Here is a 17,756-nt window from a genome sequence, read left to right on the forward strand (position 1 = left end):
TTCATCCGCAATTATACGAAGCTACGAGAATACTTTTTGTGCGCAAAAGAAAAAACAATAACGACTTTATTCAACAATTCGTCTCCTCCGTGTCACCCTGTAGCGCCATTTTGCCATCTGTAGCACACACGGATACGCTGTTTTCGTTCAGATCAAATCACAACGTAGGAAACAGATCTGGCGTGACACAGCTGACACAGAACAGCATACGCTGTTTACGTCCAGAAGATACTCTCCAAAATGGCACTAGGGTGACGCGGAGGAGACGAATTGTTGAATAAAGTCATTCGTTTTTTTTCTTTTGCACACAAAAGTATTCTCGTAGCTTCGTATAATTGCGGATGAACCCCTGATGTCACATGGATTATTTTACAGGTCTCCTTGCTACGTTTCTGGACTTGGGAACATTTCAGTTGTGTTGCTGTCTATGCAGGGTCAGACAGCTCTCAGATTCCATCAAAAATATCTTAGTTTGTGTTCCGAAGATGAACGAAGGTCTTACGGGTTTGAAACGACATGAGGGTGAGTAATTAATGACAGAATTTTCATTTTTGGGTGAACTAACCCTTTAAGGTTGGAATACACTACATGACTTTTGAAAACTGAACAGATTTTAAAGCACTGGGAATTGGTTAGAGATGAAAAACTGGCCGTCATACACTAAATGAGCATCACACATTACCAGACTTTTTACATACACAAAAAAAACTCAAACAGAAATGTGCCTCGTTGCTATGAAAACAAAATGTGTTCTAAAATTGGCACAAAATGTAAAAAAATGTTTGATATTTACAAACTGGATGAAATTGTTAAAAACAACTGTGCCCATCATACACTACACATTTTTCAGTGAAATTACCTCCAACTGCTCAAAATCTGCATACCAGCTATGATTTTCATCAACTAGCACTGACTCCTCCAAAAAGTGAATCGGTGCAAAAAATCTTGGCAAAAGTCATGTAGTTTATTCCAGCCTTCAGAAAGTAACGGGATACTTCTCCTTATCAAGCAGTATGATTTGAGGTAGATCAGGTGTGCTGTTACATGCCAAAAATCTAATAATTTTAGCATAATAATTACTTAAAGGAGCTTTGAAAATGCCCTAATCCATGAAAGAGCAATAGTTATTGTAATATTTGCCCAAGCACACAGTACTACGAGTTTAATTTTGTGACCACCACCTCTAAACAAATGTTTCATCATACCCTATCATTAACTGTTCCAATCTGATTTGTCCTGCATAGCTTTCCATACTCTTTGCTGTATTTGGCACACAGCTGATCTGAAACCTGTGAAAGGAAGGAAAAAAGACATGAATAGTAGTAGTAGAACTACACCCCAAAAATAGATTAAAGACAGACACAAACGATACCCACAATCTTCAGTTCTGCCACTTCTGATTGCAGTCGAGGGGCAGCCCAGATGAGAGTGGACACTGCTTCTTGTAGGCCAGGGTCCAGTTCTCTGAAAAGAGAATAGAAAAATTAAAGAACATGGAAGAAATAAAATCACTTTTAGAATAATAAAATAAAATGTTACTCACTTCATGGACTGTATTAAGCCAAAACGGGTGAGCAGCAAATCACAGTATAACTCCAGGATCTCCATGGCCTCCACCAAATAATCCTCCCTGATGATGTGCTCGACTCGGATTCTCGCACGCTCATCTTTGCCGGCCGACAAGTAGTCTGCGATTTCCTTGCGAGCCTTCTGGGCTAATTCAGCTAATTCAGATCAAGCGAGTTCAATTCCGTTAAATTAGAACATCCAAAACTTGAAAAAAATGTAGACAACTTGTAGACAACCAAACTTACTTTTCTTCTTCTCGAGAAGTTTGAGGCGGTTTATGACCAGCCTGAGATTGACCCGAAGTCTCTCGGATTTAAACCCTCCACCAAGCATGATGGAGCTCTGTGGAGAAATGTCAAGAGCCAAAGATCAGGTAAAAGGGGCAGAAAAGACTCAAATCGAAGGCCATAACAGTGGCCCAAGTATCTTACATGTAATTAAAGCTAAAGCTCAAGCATCCCGTTTGGTGAGTAACTCACTGCCATATGATGACAACAGCACAAGTCAGCTTTTAGAAACCTACTTTAGTTACATCTAACACCCAGGAACCCAAGAAACAGTGTAAATGACAACAGTAGTCCCTTAGGTCAAAAACAGTGGCAGTACTATGGTATAGTACTATCAAATTACTCGGGTTCTGTACTTATACTGTTGTACTGAATGATTTATTTATCTTGGTATCTACATAGCTCTCCCAATAACTACATAAAATACCATGGTAACGTTATTTGTTCAAAAATATAGTAATAATCTGGCACTTTTTGTTGGTTACCCTCTTACTTGTTTATTTAATTCGAGTCTCTTTCATATGCTGACTGATGACTCTGGTAGTCACAACAGTTAGCCAAAACAGAGTTAAATGACATGAAACAGAGTAAGCTGACAAGCAGTCACTTGTTATTACTTATATGGATCTATACTGATCTCTAACGAACGTACAAATCAAACCAGGAAGCGACTCGACTAGCGGCTAGAGAAGCTAAACAAAACCTTCAACAACCTACAGATACAGACAAATCATCAAAACGTCGTGTATATCTCATAAATACCGTACACAACATATGATATTTGAACAGGTTTTCGAGCTGCTCAAACCAGGAAGCGACTCGACTAGCGGCTAGAGAAGCTAAACAAAACCTTCAAGAACCTACAGATACAGACAAATCATCAAAACGTCGTGTATATCTCATAAATACCGTACACAACATATAATAAACATCATATTTACATGTCAGTTCCTCTTCAGACGCTGGGAAAGCGTCGGTTTCGATTAGAATGTTCGGGCGACTGCTCAGGTAGCATTCACTTCCGCATTGGGCGTGACTTCATCCATGACGCCCCGCGTCACATGGTCGCCAGTGGAAAATCGCTTATGAGGGGAAACCCCCGGCACTAGGGCGGACAAATCACATGTCTTTAATTATGTCATGTTTATGATATCACATGACAAGATAGTCTACTCTAGATAGTCAAGTTGGCAAGAAATGCCTGAGCTCGCTAGTCACTACCTTCATAAAATAGGGCAAATAATTGGTCAGAATAGTGAAACAATACTGTACATTTTTAAGTGTGAGTGCACTGAAGCATTGTGTTTCAGTGGCCAGGCTACATAAGGGCCAGGGTGGCACTGGCCCACTCTGACAGCTTGTCCACTCAATATATTTATGTAAAGAATAATAGGGGTGTGCGATATATATCGTAATTGTTTTAAGGTTGTGTGATTTGACATAATCGATTATATCGCCAAAAAAAACTCACCTACAGAGTGCACGCAAACATTATGTGATGTAGTGACTAGTGCATGGATGCATTTAGAGTGCGTTCTTTCACTGCGTGATTCAGTCTATTAAAATGCATTTAAAATGATCACAAAATTCAATATATGGGGGCAGAAAATGTATAATTTCATATAGTTAATATCGCACGAAGTGCGCCGTATTTTCTCCAAAAATCAGCATGATTACAAATGTGATATTGATTTTTACAACAGTTCAATAAACAAGTTAATTAAGATACTTACGTTTTAGACAGCATATTGCCTGTTTTTGCTCTATTTCGACAACAAAAAATTATTGCAAACACAGCCACAGCACTGTTTTGCATCTCTGAGTAACATGACGCTGTTTCGTTCCTGAATGAATCAACCGTTTAAATGATTCGGTTCAATCGCAATGACTCACTTCTTAACGGTGACTTGCCGCCACCTACTGGCGGTTTTAATTTCACATTTAAAGTATCTTTTCATTTTTTCAGTAATTTCAAACATCAGTTTTTTAATGCTTTATGTTTAAAATATCAAAACATTATTTATGCATTTGTAACAGCGGGTACTCCATGTCCCTCTGAGCTGCATTAAACAGTGTGTAAATACATCTAAATGCCACTTCTAATGCAGCTTCTGTTTCCTCTGCATTGCAAAGATACATTTTGTCAATACTGAAAAATCTAAAAAAATTGACTCAAAAGGTGATGCACACTTTTAGAAAGAAAACAAATGGCTGTATAAAGGTAAAAAAAAAATGCCCATAAAAGGTAAAAATCTATTTAAACTTATTGGAAAAGATTCATTTCTATCACTGCCATGAACCGATCACCACACAGAATATGAAGAATAACAAAAACTTTAGGAGTCAGCTGTCCACGGTAGCACACTCAGCAAAATAATCGTCTAGTATAATTATCTAATTGTTATTGATAAAATCCCAGAAAATATCGAGATATCATAGTCAATATCGCACAACCCTAGTAAAGAATGAATAAGATCCCGGTGGATGAGTGTCAGTCTTCCAGTTGTGCGCTTCTAGGCTATTCTATGGCAAATGGTAAATGCAAGAGCTGTCAATCTACTATGGTTTGCTATTATTTGGTGAAGCTACAAACCAAAACGCAGCCCAAAAGTCGCATGTATAGCCTATACTGTTTGCATGTATTTGGTAATGTTTGATGTCCTGAAACAATCCCGAAACGATGATATATGACCAGTCTATCTGTTATATACTATGCTTAACATCACATTTTCTAGTCATATTTTTATTTTCGATTTAGGCATATATTTTCAGCCAAAAGCCAAAGGCACTGAGGTCCACCCTATTTCACCAAGGTCCACTCACTTGAAAAATTCTGGCCTCGCCACTGTTGTGTTTATGTTTGTATGGAAAATTAAGGGAATATTTCAATCACACATTAGATCTTGATGAACAAAATATTCAAGTTGAAAATCTTCACTACAACGTGTAATTTGTTGAGAATAAAATGATGTGACAATGGTCAATGGAATCCAAAATCATCAAAAAATCAGGGTTTCTAAGCCCTTGTTAGATACCAGCGTTTCCTGTCTTAGCTACAAAGATTGGATTTCAAAAACAGCATCATAGCTATTACACTATATATTATGAGTTTAAATCTGTATTTAACCTCAGTATGATCAAAGAATGATTTTGTGGTGGCCAAGCTTTAAAAATTGATTGGCTAACTGAAAATATAAACCTTTTTCTTCAGGCCTTGCTTAAACATGATACTTAGACATCCATTTAAAGAGAGGAGAGGTGTAAACATGGACACCTCTCACTGCTGCCATCATTTGGAGAAAGTGAGAAGCAGCTGTCATTAAATGACACTTTACCATATAATACATACAACTGTAACTAACACACACACACACACAACAAGAAAAAAATAAAAAATAAATGTATGTATATGATCTTAAAGATCCAAACAGCAATGCAAATTGTAGTCCATTACTGATTGCATGATGAAAACATTATTAAAATAATAATTTACACATTTTGGGTAATGCATTCTGACTTTTAGATTACTTTTGATTTATCACTAGTCTTGCTCATCAGCTATATATTATATTGATATATAATATCAAAAGAAAGAAAAAATATGCCATTCTTTATTCAAAGTTGTTGCTAATTTTTAATCAGGGTTTCTCAAACTGAGGTTTGTGAAGAACCTGTATGGGGCTGCTTAATTAAATCCTAAAAATGTAAAATTAAAGGGGGGAAAAAACTTTAAAAATGAAAACAAAACACCAAAACACACACAAAAAAAAAAAGATGAAATATTTTTATTTTATTTTTACAGGCATGTTATTGTGACCCCTAACTGATAACAGACAACTGTGAACATCATTAAATTAATAGTGAAATTATTTAAATATTAACTCAGGGGTAAGCATTACATATCTGACATGTAACGGGGTTCGGCTGACGAAAAAAAAAAAAGTTTAGGAACCACTGCCATAATGCACACCCAATACACTATACAGCTAGAAAATATCTATAATGCAGTATGAAGGTTGCACTGAATGAATTCCCACATCTCTGCCAAAGAAGAGAAATGTGGTGGTAAACACTTCATACAAGTAAGAACTGCACGTGACAAAGCATTCACAACCACACTGTCAGACCTTTCATTTCTATTATTAAACAGCAAACACAAAGCACGCAAATGCAGCAGCCCTCTGGTACACCCAGTGTCTAAATTTGCTCACTTGTTAAATATTAGCTTCAGGATCAGACACACAAGGAGCACTACTTCAGCTTGGCACAGTAAACAGTTTATTTCCATTTCAAACATGTAATAGAAATGGCAAAGCAAACACAATGACAAAAACAGTTCCCTTGCCTTGTCAGGTTTGGTTCAGTTCTAGCTCTGCTTGACACACGAAAAAACACAACGGGACATGTAGACAAAACAGCAGAAAGATAGGAATGTGATGTGACAAATCTCCACAAGGAGAAATTGAGATGAGCTACCATTCCACAGAAAACAAATCACACTCCCAACATTATAAAGAGTCGACTTTTCCCTAGCGATTCTGACGTCATCGAGAGCCATTCGTACCAAATAAAACTATGATATTGAGTGGATGTTTTAGCACCCCTCAGTGAAGTTAAGTAAGCTTTTATGCTTTAGTCACAGGACTACACTAATGAGAGACATGAGATGCACCCGCTAAGTGGACAGGCGATGGCTCTCAGGTGACTATTAGTGGACACGATGCTAAATCTTAAACTCCATTCAAACATAAAGGAGAGACATGGTAGCTTATAAACTATGGACAGAGTCTCCCAGCAACATCTGTGCATAGAGTTGGGATTCCTAACAATACAAAATCAACGTACAAAGTCACAGCAAACTGAAAACTTTACCATTCATCAACTAAATACTCAACATACTCCACATTTTAAACACCAAGACGACGTCTTCCCTGGGAAAAGACACAGTGGCCAAATTGGCCATGCTATGAGATGAGGTCCTGCGTGTCAAAAACAGCTTTGGTGAAATGCTAGGACGAGTCGTCATTGGCGTCTGGAGCAGTGCCATTACTGGCCAGTAGAGGCGCTTGTGGCAAAATGGAGATCTTGTATGGCAGAGCATCTTTGGCGAGCATCTTTTTGGTGGCAGTGACGAGGCGGGAGTAATTGTCCCGGTTGTACTCGGAGCTGTGTGGCTGCGTGCGCAGTAAGGGTGGGTTGTCAAGGTTCATGCGTGAGAGGAAGAGAGGAGGACGCCGTTGCCGCTCTCCATCTTTAAGCGAGTCTGGCAGTGGCTTGTGTTTGCTCTCTGGCAGCAGCATGATGCACAGGACTGAGAGAACGGCGAAGGAGGCAAAGATCACGTGATGCAGGAAATAGCCGCCGTTATTCTGCAGCTCCATTAGAGAGGAAGCAGCCATTCCCACACAGCCTGCGGCCATGATCAGACCCAATGTACCACCGCTGAGAGAGACACAGTTAACAACACTCAACATGGAATAATTATGGTTTTTAAAATGTTTTTCTTCATTTATTTGATCAAACATACAGTAAAACAGTAATATTTTGAAATATTATTACATTTTAAAAGTAAAAAAAAAAAATTTGAACATTTTAAAATGTTATTTTTTCTTGTGATGTTGAAGTGGAATTTTCAGCAGACTTTACTTCAGTTTTCAGCGTCACATGATCCTTCAGAAATCATTCCAATATGCTGACTTAGTGCTCAATTTTGATGTTAATTACTTAATAACCTTTCATTATTAGTGATGCTTCTCATTATTATCAATGTTAAAAACTGCTTTTGCTGCTGAATGTATTTGCAGAAATGTGATACATTTTTTTTCAGGATTCTTTGATGAAAGTTAAAAAGAACGTTTATTTGACATAGAAGCCTTTTGTAACATCATACATTTCACTTTTGATCAATTTAATATTTCCTTGCAGAATAAAAGAATTCATTTCTTTTTTCTTTTCTTTTTTTAAAATCGTACCTAATCATTTCAATAGTGCTGTGTCAAGTTTCCACAAACAATATTAAGCAGCAAAAATGTTTTCCCAACATTGATAATAAGAAATGTTTCTTGAACACCAAATCATCATATTAGAATGATTTCTGAAGAATCGTGTGACACTGAAGCCTGGAGTATGGCTTATGAATATTTAGCTTTGCCATCACAGGAATGAACTACATTTTTAAATATTCTAAAATAAAAAACAGTTATAATATAATGTAATACTATTTCACAATATTACTGTTTTTACTGTAATTTTGATCAAATAAATGCAGCCCTGGTGAGCATAATATTTTCAAAAGCAAACAAACAAAAAATCTTAATCAGTTCTTTTGAACGGAATCAAAATAGTAATTTTTTTTTTTACTATTTTGTGACATTGTGAATCTACTCTGTAAGTCTGTGTATTTGTTTTGTCATATTTGTTTGATAGTGTTTTTTTTTTGTTACTAAGCTGCAGTTTAATGGTGACCTGTCACAGGACTCTTGAACATTCATGTTTAATACAGTATGGAGTTTAAACGCTAAAATCATTTTTATACATCAGATAGTTCCGGTCCTTAATATGATCTGCTAAGCTGCATTCGAAGCTGTTGTAAAACACTCCTTATGCAATCCCTGGCTGTGACCTCATTATATTAGTATTACTGCAGTATTACTACACTTCTGTGGCTTGAAAACCATTCTGCTAAACACTGCTTGAGAACTACATTGCTTGGCGGAAGAATTAATAAATAAATACACATTTTCTTGTTGCCGTTTTTATTTTATGAAACCTCACAAACCAGGTTTCAGTGTCTACCCAGGTAGGTTTGAGTTTAGTTTAAGCAAACTCTGGATTTTCGAGTTCGAGAAGTTGGATTTTTATTTGATTGTTTATCATCATGGTAACTTGCACTAAACCTGAGACTAAGAGACTGCAAAGCAAAACGAAATTCTATACATTATATCATTAACGCATTACATTTAAGCTATTATGTTTTGACAATTAATATTCAACTTAATTTAAATGAATTTATAAATAATACATACATTAATACAAGCTTTAGAATATATAAAGCTTTTAAAATGGCCAAACTTTCACGTGTTCTTTTAAGCTCTTTTTGAACCCATGTAATTAATTCAATTGAAAAAAACTTGACAGAGAACGTTTATAGCGAGCGTTGCAAACCTGATCTCAGTGGGGTTGGATTTTTTGGTTTCACAGACCTACTGTGAAACTCAAGAGTTTGTTCAACTAGCTTTGTGTAACATGCCACAGATGTATGTAGTAACTGTTTTATAGAGTGGAGGTTGAGATTACCGGACAACAGTTGGCATGACTTCACTGCCAAAGAACACACTGAGCATGGCCAAAGCCTGAGATGAGAGGAGACCCACTACAGACAGAACCAGAACAAGCCCTCCATGCAGGTCTGAAAGAAGACGGTAGAGACAGAGTCAGTAAAACCAAAACCAACCAAAAATCATAGGACAGATCCAAAGGCTTTCCACATTTTCACTGAGCTTGTTGTGATGCATTCTGTGATTGCCTTTTCAAGAAAGCATGCATTTCATAGTTTCTTTGATTTTGAGTTATAAAGGCAGTCTAGTTTCACCACCTAACTTCTGGAACAGCACATGTCTTTGTGTCACGCTTGAAGAGGAGCTTACATTGCGTGAGGGCCAGCAGCAGCAGTGAAGACAGACCCGTGACAATGGCTGCCAGCAGCAGCATCCCCCTGCGGCCAAAGCGGTCCACAGACACACACAAGAAGATGCAGGCCAGAGCTCCAGTCAGCACACGCAGAAAATAGCTGAAGTAGAAGTGTGGCGAGTAGATATGTAGGTTACGCGTGAAGCAGTACTGGATTCCTGTGCCAATGAAGCTGAGGACGACATTTCATTAAATCAAAATGAAATGATAACACTTTACAATAAGGTTCCATTACTTAACTTTTGTTATTGCATTAACTGTCAATGAGAAATACATTTGTTACGGACAGTATTTATTCATCTTTGTTGATGTTAGATAATAAAAACGGTTTACTTTTAGTTCATTTTAGGTCAGGTCCATTAAAGGGTTAGTTCACCCAAAAATGAAAAATCTGTAATTATTTACTCACCCTCATGTCGTTCTAAACCCGTAAGACCTTCGTTCATCTTCGGAACACAAATTAAGATATTTTTGATGAATTCTGAGAGCTCTCTGACCCTCCCATAGATAGCGTTGTAATTACCACGATCAAGGTCCAGAAGCGTAGCAAGGAGATCGGTAAAATAATCCATGTGACATCAGGAGTTCAACCCTAATTTTTACGAAACTACGAAAATACTTTTTGTACGCAAAGTAAACAAAAATAACGACTTTATTCAACAATTTGTCTCTTCTGTGTGACACTGGTGCCATTTTGGAGAATACCCACTGAACGCAAAAAGCGTATGCCGTTTTGTGTCAGCTGTGTCACGCGGATACGTTTTCTACGTTGTTTACGCTTTGATTTGAACAAAAACAACGTACCCACGTGACGCAGCTGACAAAACAGCATACGCTGTTTGCGTTCAGTGGACACTCTTCAAAATGGCGCCAGGGTGATGCGGAGACGACAAATTGTTGAATAAAGTCGTTATTTTTGTTTTCTTTGTGTACAAAAAGTATTCTCGTAGCTTCGTAAAATGACTGTTAAACCCCTGATGTCACATGGATTATTTTACCGATCTCCTTGCTACGTTTCTGGACCTTGATCGTGGTAATTACATTGCTATCGATGGGAGGGTCAGAGAGCTCTCAGAATTCATCAAAAATATCTTAATTTGTGTTCCGAAGATGAACAAAGGTCTGGAACGACATGAGGGTGAGTAATTAATGACAGAATTTTCATTTGTGGGTGAACTAACCCTTTAAGTAATATTAACCCATAAAACTATCAATTTTAATGATGTATAAGTAAATGCTGAAATTAAATTCAACTAAGATTTATAAATGCTTTTCAAAAGATTAATAAATGCATTTACAAAATAAAACCTAATACACAAAATTGAATGCAGGATTTTGCTTATTTATTGTTAGAAGTATATCCACTTGCATAGGATTCACAAGCTCAAAATTAGCCTTTCCCAAATAATAGAATGCTGGAAATGTGCTGGGATGATGCACTGTATTTTTTAAGAGTTTGTGCTTTTAAGGTTAATATTCTGCCCACAAAATGGAGGAGTTTGTGCCGATTCACTTATTTCCAATTGTTTAAAAACAGCGATGAATGTTGGGTCTAGATTTCCACAGCGGTTTTTAATATTACATACTTAAATGTGTAAAAGATGTTTGTGATTGACTTGCAGCCACATTTTCTAGTGTAACTTACAGAGTGAAGCCCAAGATGAGGCAGTTCTTCCAGATGACTCTGGTGTGACGCAATTCTACAACATGATGATACTCTGGCTGGATGTCTTCAGGGAATACCTCATCTATCTCTACAGAAAAAGGCAGAGAGAATGTAAAGTAGAGGGTTAAAGTGTAAAGAGATGGTAGAATTCTAACAGGCTTTTCCAGGAACACCTGACCAGCACATTCCAAACGAAACATTCTCTGGGAGGGATGGGCTCAATTCCTTCAGATTAAACACCCTAAATGGCTCTATTCACTATCCATGATGGGCCTTGATTTGCTGTAATGTAATTCAGCAAGTGAGCTGGGATATCATTACTGCATGAAAAAAAAAAACTGAAGAAGTTCACTAATATAACTTGGTGCCAATCCATTTAAACCTTTAAAAACAAATAATAATAACTTATACTGAATCCTAAATTTAACTGGAAGCCAATGAAGGGATGCTAATACTGGTGTTATACTTACTTACATACTTGTAATGTTTGTATTTGTATACTTACAAATTTCCTAGTCCCAGTTAAATGCCTAACAGCTGCATTTTGAACCAGCTGCAGGTGTGAAATTGATGCATGAGAAACACCATAGTACAAGGAATTACATTAGTCCAATCTGGACATGATAAAAGCATGGATAACAACTTCCAAATCATTAAAAGACAGAAAAGGTTTCAATTTTAACATATTCCTTAATTGGTAAAAACCACCTCTAACCACATAATTAATGTGCTTATCAAACTTGAACTCTGCTTCAAAAATGACTCCAAGACTCTTTGCATGATTATGTACCTTAGATTTAAATGAACCTAATTGATTAATTATCGGTTCAGAAACACTCGGAGGGCCAAACACTATCACTTCGGTCTTTGATTCATTCAAGTGAAGAAAATTTGCTGCCATCCATTGCTTAATATCATTGAAAAATGCAAAAAGACACTGTAAGGCCGAAATATCCCCCATTTTTATAGGCAGATAAAGCTGCGTATCATCGGCATAAAGATGATAACATACTGTACATTATGTTTCTGACAGATAACAGCCAAAGGAAGCATGTAAATAGAAAATAACGGCTGGACCCAATATTGATCCTTGGGGAACCCCACACTTCATCAGAGCAGAAGAGGATGAGAAATTTCCTAATTCAACAGGAAAAGTTCTCCCTCAAAGAGAAACCAGTTAAGAACATTACCTTGAATCCCAGCCCACAGTCTTAAATGCTCAATCAGTATTTCATGTATTATAGTGTCAAATGCAGCTGTCAAATCAAGTAAAACTAAAATTGCACACTTTCCTGAATCAACAGTCAAAAGGAGATCATTAGACAATTTAAGAAGGGCCGACACTGTGCTGTGCTGGGCCCTAAATCCTGATTGGAACTTGTCAAACATACCATTTCCATTTAAATAAGTAGAAAGTTGTTGAAAGACAACCCTCTCTAAAATTTTTGACTGAAAAGACAATTTTGAAATTGGGCGATAGTTCTTTAAATCAGATGAATCCAAATTTGACTTTTTTAAAAGAGGTTGCACCACAGCATGCTTAAAGCAAGATGGCACAACACCACTCAGCAAACTGGAATTCACTATTGACAAAAGATCTAGGCCAACCATGTCCAATACCTGAGTAAGGAGACATGGAGGAACAATGTCCAAAGAACACTGAGTGGACTTCATATGGCAGACTAAGTCCACCAAATCAGGTAATGAAATCGGTTTAAACTCATTTAAATAATGTACTAATGAGGTTGGGATGATATAATCACGGATAATGTCTGGAGGCAGAATATTAGCTCTAAGAATATAAATTTGGTTAATAAAAAAACGAAAACCTTTTCACACGTTGTCTGACTGATATCAAGACCAGTAGCTATCTCAGGCTTTAAAACTGAATCAATTGTTTTAAATTACACTTTGGGGTTATTAGGTATCTTTCTTATGAGATCAGACAAATATTTTGTCCTTGCAGCTTTAACTGCCTTCTGATACTTAATCATAGCATCTTTCAATATATCATAAGACACCTGCAGCTTATCTTTCTTCCATTTACTCTCTCATTATTTTCTCCACATTTGTCGGAGGCTACGGGTATCCTTATTAAGCCATGGCTGTAGTTTGGCTTTCGGATTTCGGATTTTGAAAGGAGCACACAAATCCATAATAACATTACAGGAGGAATTAAATATTGACACTAAATAATTTATACCTGAACCAAAAGACAGAGCTGGAAATAAAGTATAACCCTCTGAAAACTCACTGGGCATTGACGATTTCAAAGACCGAACATACCGGCTTGGTGGCTTACAAGACTGGAAAGTGAAATACTAAAAACAACCTGAGACAAATTGTGTGAAATTCAATGAATCAATAAGATGTAGAAACTCCTTCACCATGGGCTCTTTGGGACACAGCAGATATGTAAATTAAAATCACCAAGTATTAAAACCCTCTCAAAACTCGGTACAATTGCAGTTAAGAACTCTGAAAATTCATGAATAAACAGTGTGTTATATTTCGGTGGTCTATATATAAGTGCACAAATAACTGGACAATATAAGTCTATTTTAACTAGCTGCAACTCAAAGCTAGAATAATCATGCACTGCTAATAGACGACATTTTAGAGTATTATTAAATATAAAGTAGCAACCCCCTGCCAGATGTCTGTGGAGTACTTCGAAAATTAAAGTCACTTGGAGATGCTTCAGATAAACAGTCAAAATAACCAACGCTGAGCCAAGTTTCTGTCACAAACAAAAGGTCCAGTTCCCGAGAAGAAATAAAGTAATTTAATAAAAAAGTCTTGTTTTTTTCTAGCATTTATTAAAGCCATCTTCAGATTGTTAATTGTAGAGGAATTTGAGAGGGTGTTTGTAGACAGCCTCTGATTTGAAACAAACCAGTGCTCTAAGATTATGGATGAATAAATAAGCTTTCCATTGATGTATGGTTTGTTAGGATAGGACAATATTTGGCTGAGATACAACCATTTGCAAATCTGGAATCTGAGGGTGGAAAATCTAAATATTGAGAAAAATCGGCTTTAAAGTTGTCCAAGTGAAGTTCTTAGCAATGCATATTACTAATCAAAAATTAAGTTTTGATATATTTATGGTAAGAAATGACAAAATATCATCATGGAACATGATCTTTACTTAATATCCTAATGATTTTTGGCATAAAAGAAAAAACGATAATTTTGACCCATGCAATGTATTGTTGGCAATTGCTACAAATATCCCCGTGCTACTTAAGACTGGTTTTGTGGTCCAGGGTCACAAATTAGTTTTTTGACATTTTTTTGTAAATAATTACAACTATTACTGATTAAAGCACTTCTTAGGTCAGCAGCAGATGTTTGTAATGCTGAGATTTTTACCTGACAGCAGTGTTTCAGCGGGGTAGAGCTCATCACTAACACACACGCCATTTCGTGCTGAAAAAGACTGGAGACACTTCTTTGCTTGAGGAATCTGAGATGTGGCCATGAGCCAACGAGGAGATTCTGGGAACACTGAAGCACAGCTGTTGCCACATTCGCAACACACACACACACACACACACACACACACACACACACACACACACACGTCACAAACAATCACGTTATTATAGATGCTTGGTCTTCAATTATTCATCTGTCGTAATGTTGGTAATTCTATGGGCATGATGTAAATATTATAATGGCTTTTTGAGTGAAAGTACAATACACTAAATGTTTTGTAAAGGCTTACTCATGTTTACATCTCACATGTCATAAGAGAAGAATAATTTTATCATAGGGTGCACCGTAACCTGAACTCAGCAGCTATCCAGTGGATCTGATGGTTATTATAAATCATTAAAAACGATGAGCTTAGTACCGACTCATTTTCAGCCAAATCTTTGAAGTGAATTGAAACGTGTGGAAAGGATCGTGAGTGATTGGAGGACATGAAGAATACACTTGATAACAGCATTTATCTGACTCACCACCAATAGGAAAGTAGTAGCAGCAGGGGCAGTGTGGCAACAGCCTGAAGTACAGGCCAATCACGGCAAAGCACGGCAAACCCTGGCAACAAAAGCTCTGCAAACAAGGCAAAGAAGCCACTGACCATGGACACCATAAGTCTGTGAGGCGGGTCACACCATTCCAGTCCTAAACCATGTAGAAAAAACAAAAAGGAATAATACGAGAGACAAAATTGTGAAAGTTAATGTATGAATTTGGCATGTCAAGGGAAGTATTAAAGAGAATTATTGGCGAGAGTGACCTTAACTCTAGAAAAAAGTAGGAGTCTCTTCCTACAGACTCCTACATAACAGGAAGCCCCCGTGTCCTCTATCCAATTATTGTTCCTGAAGTCTTGCAGCACAATAGACCAATGAAACTACTCTTCACTCTTTCGAAATTTTACATCTTGGATAATAAAATAATTTAAAACAAATTTAGGAAGTACATCACACACACACACACACACACACACGTTGTGTTTCCATGTTTTATGGGGACATTCCATAGGCGTAAGAGTTTTTATACTGTACAAACTGTATGAGCTATTGCCCTACACCAACCTTACCCCTAAACCTACCCCTTACAGGAAACTTTGTGCATTTTTACTTTCTCAAAAAAACTCATTCTGTATGATTTATAAACTTGTTTCCTCATGTGGACCTCAAAAATGTCCCCACAAGGTCAAAATTTACTAGTATTACTATCCTTGTGGGGACATTTGGTCCCCATAACGTGATAAATACCAGGTACACACACACACATAATTTGGATACATTTTACTGAATTTATCATTCTTATGATCTTTTATAACAACAGTAGACAAATATCAATTGAGAATTTATTTACTACTGGAATAATAAGGATTTTTTATGTTGCTGAAAAAGAGCCTCTTATGCTCACCAAGGCTGCATTTATTTGATTAAAATACAGTAGAAAAAGCGATATTGTGAAATATTATTACAATTTAAAATAACAGTTTTTATTATTCTTGCAAAGCTGAATTTACAGCCATTACTCCAGTCTTCTGTCTCACATGATCCTTCAAAAATCATTCTGATTGGGTGCTCACTCATTTATAATGGTTCTTATTATCAATGTTGAAACTGTTTTTGCTGTTTTTGAAAGAAATCGCTTGTAACATTATAAATATCTTTACTGTCACTTCCGACCAATTGAATGTGTCTTTAATGAATAACTTGAATTCTTGCTGATGTATCACAATGTAAGCAGCAAATCAGCTAATTAGAATAATTTCTGAAGGCTCATGTTACACTGAAGACTTTAATAGTAGCTGCTGAAAATTCACCTTTGCATCACAGAAATAAATTACAATATAAAATATATTAAAACAGAAAACAGTTCTTTTAAACTGTAATAATATTTCACAATATTACTGTTTTTACTGTATTTTTGATCAAATAAATGCAGCCTTGGTGAGCATTTTTGCCAGTAGTTCACACATTTCTTTATTAAAACTAAATAAAGTGAAGGAAAAACTTCCAGTTGCCAGTATACATGGAAACTCTTTCAACACTCCTTTTGTCTAAAATTTGGACAATAGTAATGATACAGAATGAGTAGGTGTGCCTTGACATTTCACTGGTCATGTATATAAGCAGAAAAGATTGTGTACGTGCCTGTGTTTACATCCAGCTTCCTCCACATTTTTCCCCCTGAGAGCACACTAAAGGGGCTTGCGTGTTGGAAAGAGCGCTCTGGCTAACAGTCAACACGCACATAAACCCTCATGTAACAATCACAGGACGTGTGGGACAAAAACACAGACCTCTTCACAATGGAAAGAACATATTGTCATGTCTACCCTCTCACTTGTGCAATGACAAGACAAAAACACAGAAAAAAGGGACAGCAGACAAAACACCCTGAACTTTCCTCAATTGATTACACAGAAAGTGATGTAACAGAGACAGTTCGAAGGTTTTGAACAGCCCGTTCGTGAGATATAAACGGAATGCTGTGACCTGCTGTTCCCTGTCAATCTCTTCACCCCTCCTCTGCAGATGGAGAAATCCCATGGAACATTCCAGAAAGCCTCCTGTTGCTATTCGAAACCCAACATCAAGCAATAGCAAAGACACTCCTTATCAAAAGTGCACTATTGAGCAAGTCTGAAGGGTACATGATTATATCATATAAACAGACACATACACACTACAGTCAAATTTCTACTCTACATATTTAATATTTTCTACTGTCCACATTTTAAAATAACAGTTTTGAAATAGTATGCTGGACAATTGTTGGCTGCTTTTCCTTCACTTTACTTAGTTTTATAATGAAATTAGCATGTATGGACATTTTATATTTGGCTACCGTTATTTCAAAAATATTCACTATATTAAGATAAATAAATCCAGTCAAATGTATCCAAACTTTGGGTGATAGTGTGTGTCTGTAAATAATGTAATAACATAAAAAAATAACAATAATAATATATATATATATATATATATATATGTGTGTGTGTGTATGTATGTATGTATGTGTATACATATATATATATATATATATATATATATATTTATATATTT

At 36.5% G+C, this 17,756-nt stretch overlaps 2 protein-coding genes across 2 annotated transcripts in view; both read right to left on the reverse strand.

Moving 5' to 3' along the window:
* Window positions 1-2,899, reverse strand: part of ist1 (IST1 factor associated with ESCRT-III) — a 9,548-nt gene extending 6,649 nt beyond the window's left edge. Inside the window, exons 1-5 of the mRNA XM_016245862.1 lie at window positions 2,798-2,899; window positions 1,815-1,911; window positions 1,544-1,724; window positions 1,377-1,464; window positions 1,206-1,289 (exon numbers count right to left, since the gene is read on the reverse strand). Of these exons, the coding sequence (XP_016101348.1) occupies window positions 1,206-1,289; window positions 1,377-1,464; window positions 1,544-1,724; window positions 1,815-1,902 (441 nt within the window). The 5' untranslated portion in view covers window positions 1,903-1,911; window positions 2,798-2,899. The remainder of the gene's footprint in view (window positions 1-1,205; window positions 1,290-1,376; window positions 1,465-1,543; window positions 1,725-1,814; window positions 1,912-2,797) is intronic.
* A 2,718-nt stretch (window positions 2,900-5,617) lies between these two features.
* Window positions 5,618-17,756, reverse strand: part of slc22a31 (solute carrier family 22 member 31) — an 18,871-nt gene continuing 6,732 nt past the window's right edge. The window contains exons 4-9 of the mRNA XM_016245864.1: window positions 15,180-15,348; window positions 14,587-14,732; window positions 11,191-11,299; window positions 9,503-9,717; window positions 9,153-9,264; window positions 5,618-7,298 (exon numbers count right to left, since the gene is read on the reverse strand). Of these exons, the coding sequence (XP_016101350.1) occupies window positions 6,866-7,298; window positions 9,153-9,264; window positions 9,503-9,717; window positions 11,191-11,299; window positions 14,587-14,732; window positions 15,180-15,348 (1,184 nt within the window). The 3' untranslated portion in view covers window positions 5,618-6,865. The remainder of the gene's footprint in view (window positions 7,299-9,152; window positions 9,265-9,502; window positions 9,718-11,190; window positions 11,300-14,586; window positions 14,733-15,179; window positions 15,349-17,756) is intronic.

The sequence above is a fragment of the Sinocyclocheilus grahami genome, unplaced genomic scaffold (assembly GCF_001515645.1).
Source record: "Sinocyclocheilus grahami isolate Dianchi unplaced genomic scaffold, SAMN03320097.WGS_v1.1 scaffold772.1, whole genome shotgun sequence".
NCBI lineage: Eukaryota > Metazoa > Chordata > Actinopteri > Cypriniformes > Cyprinidae > Sinocyclocheilus > Sinocyclocheilus grahami.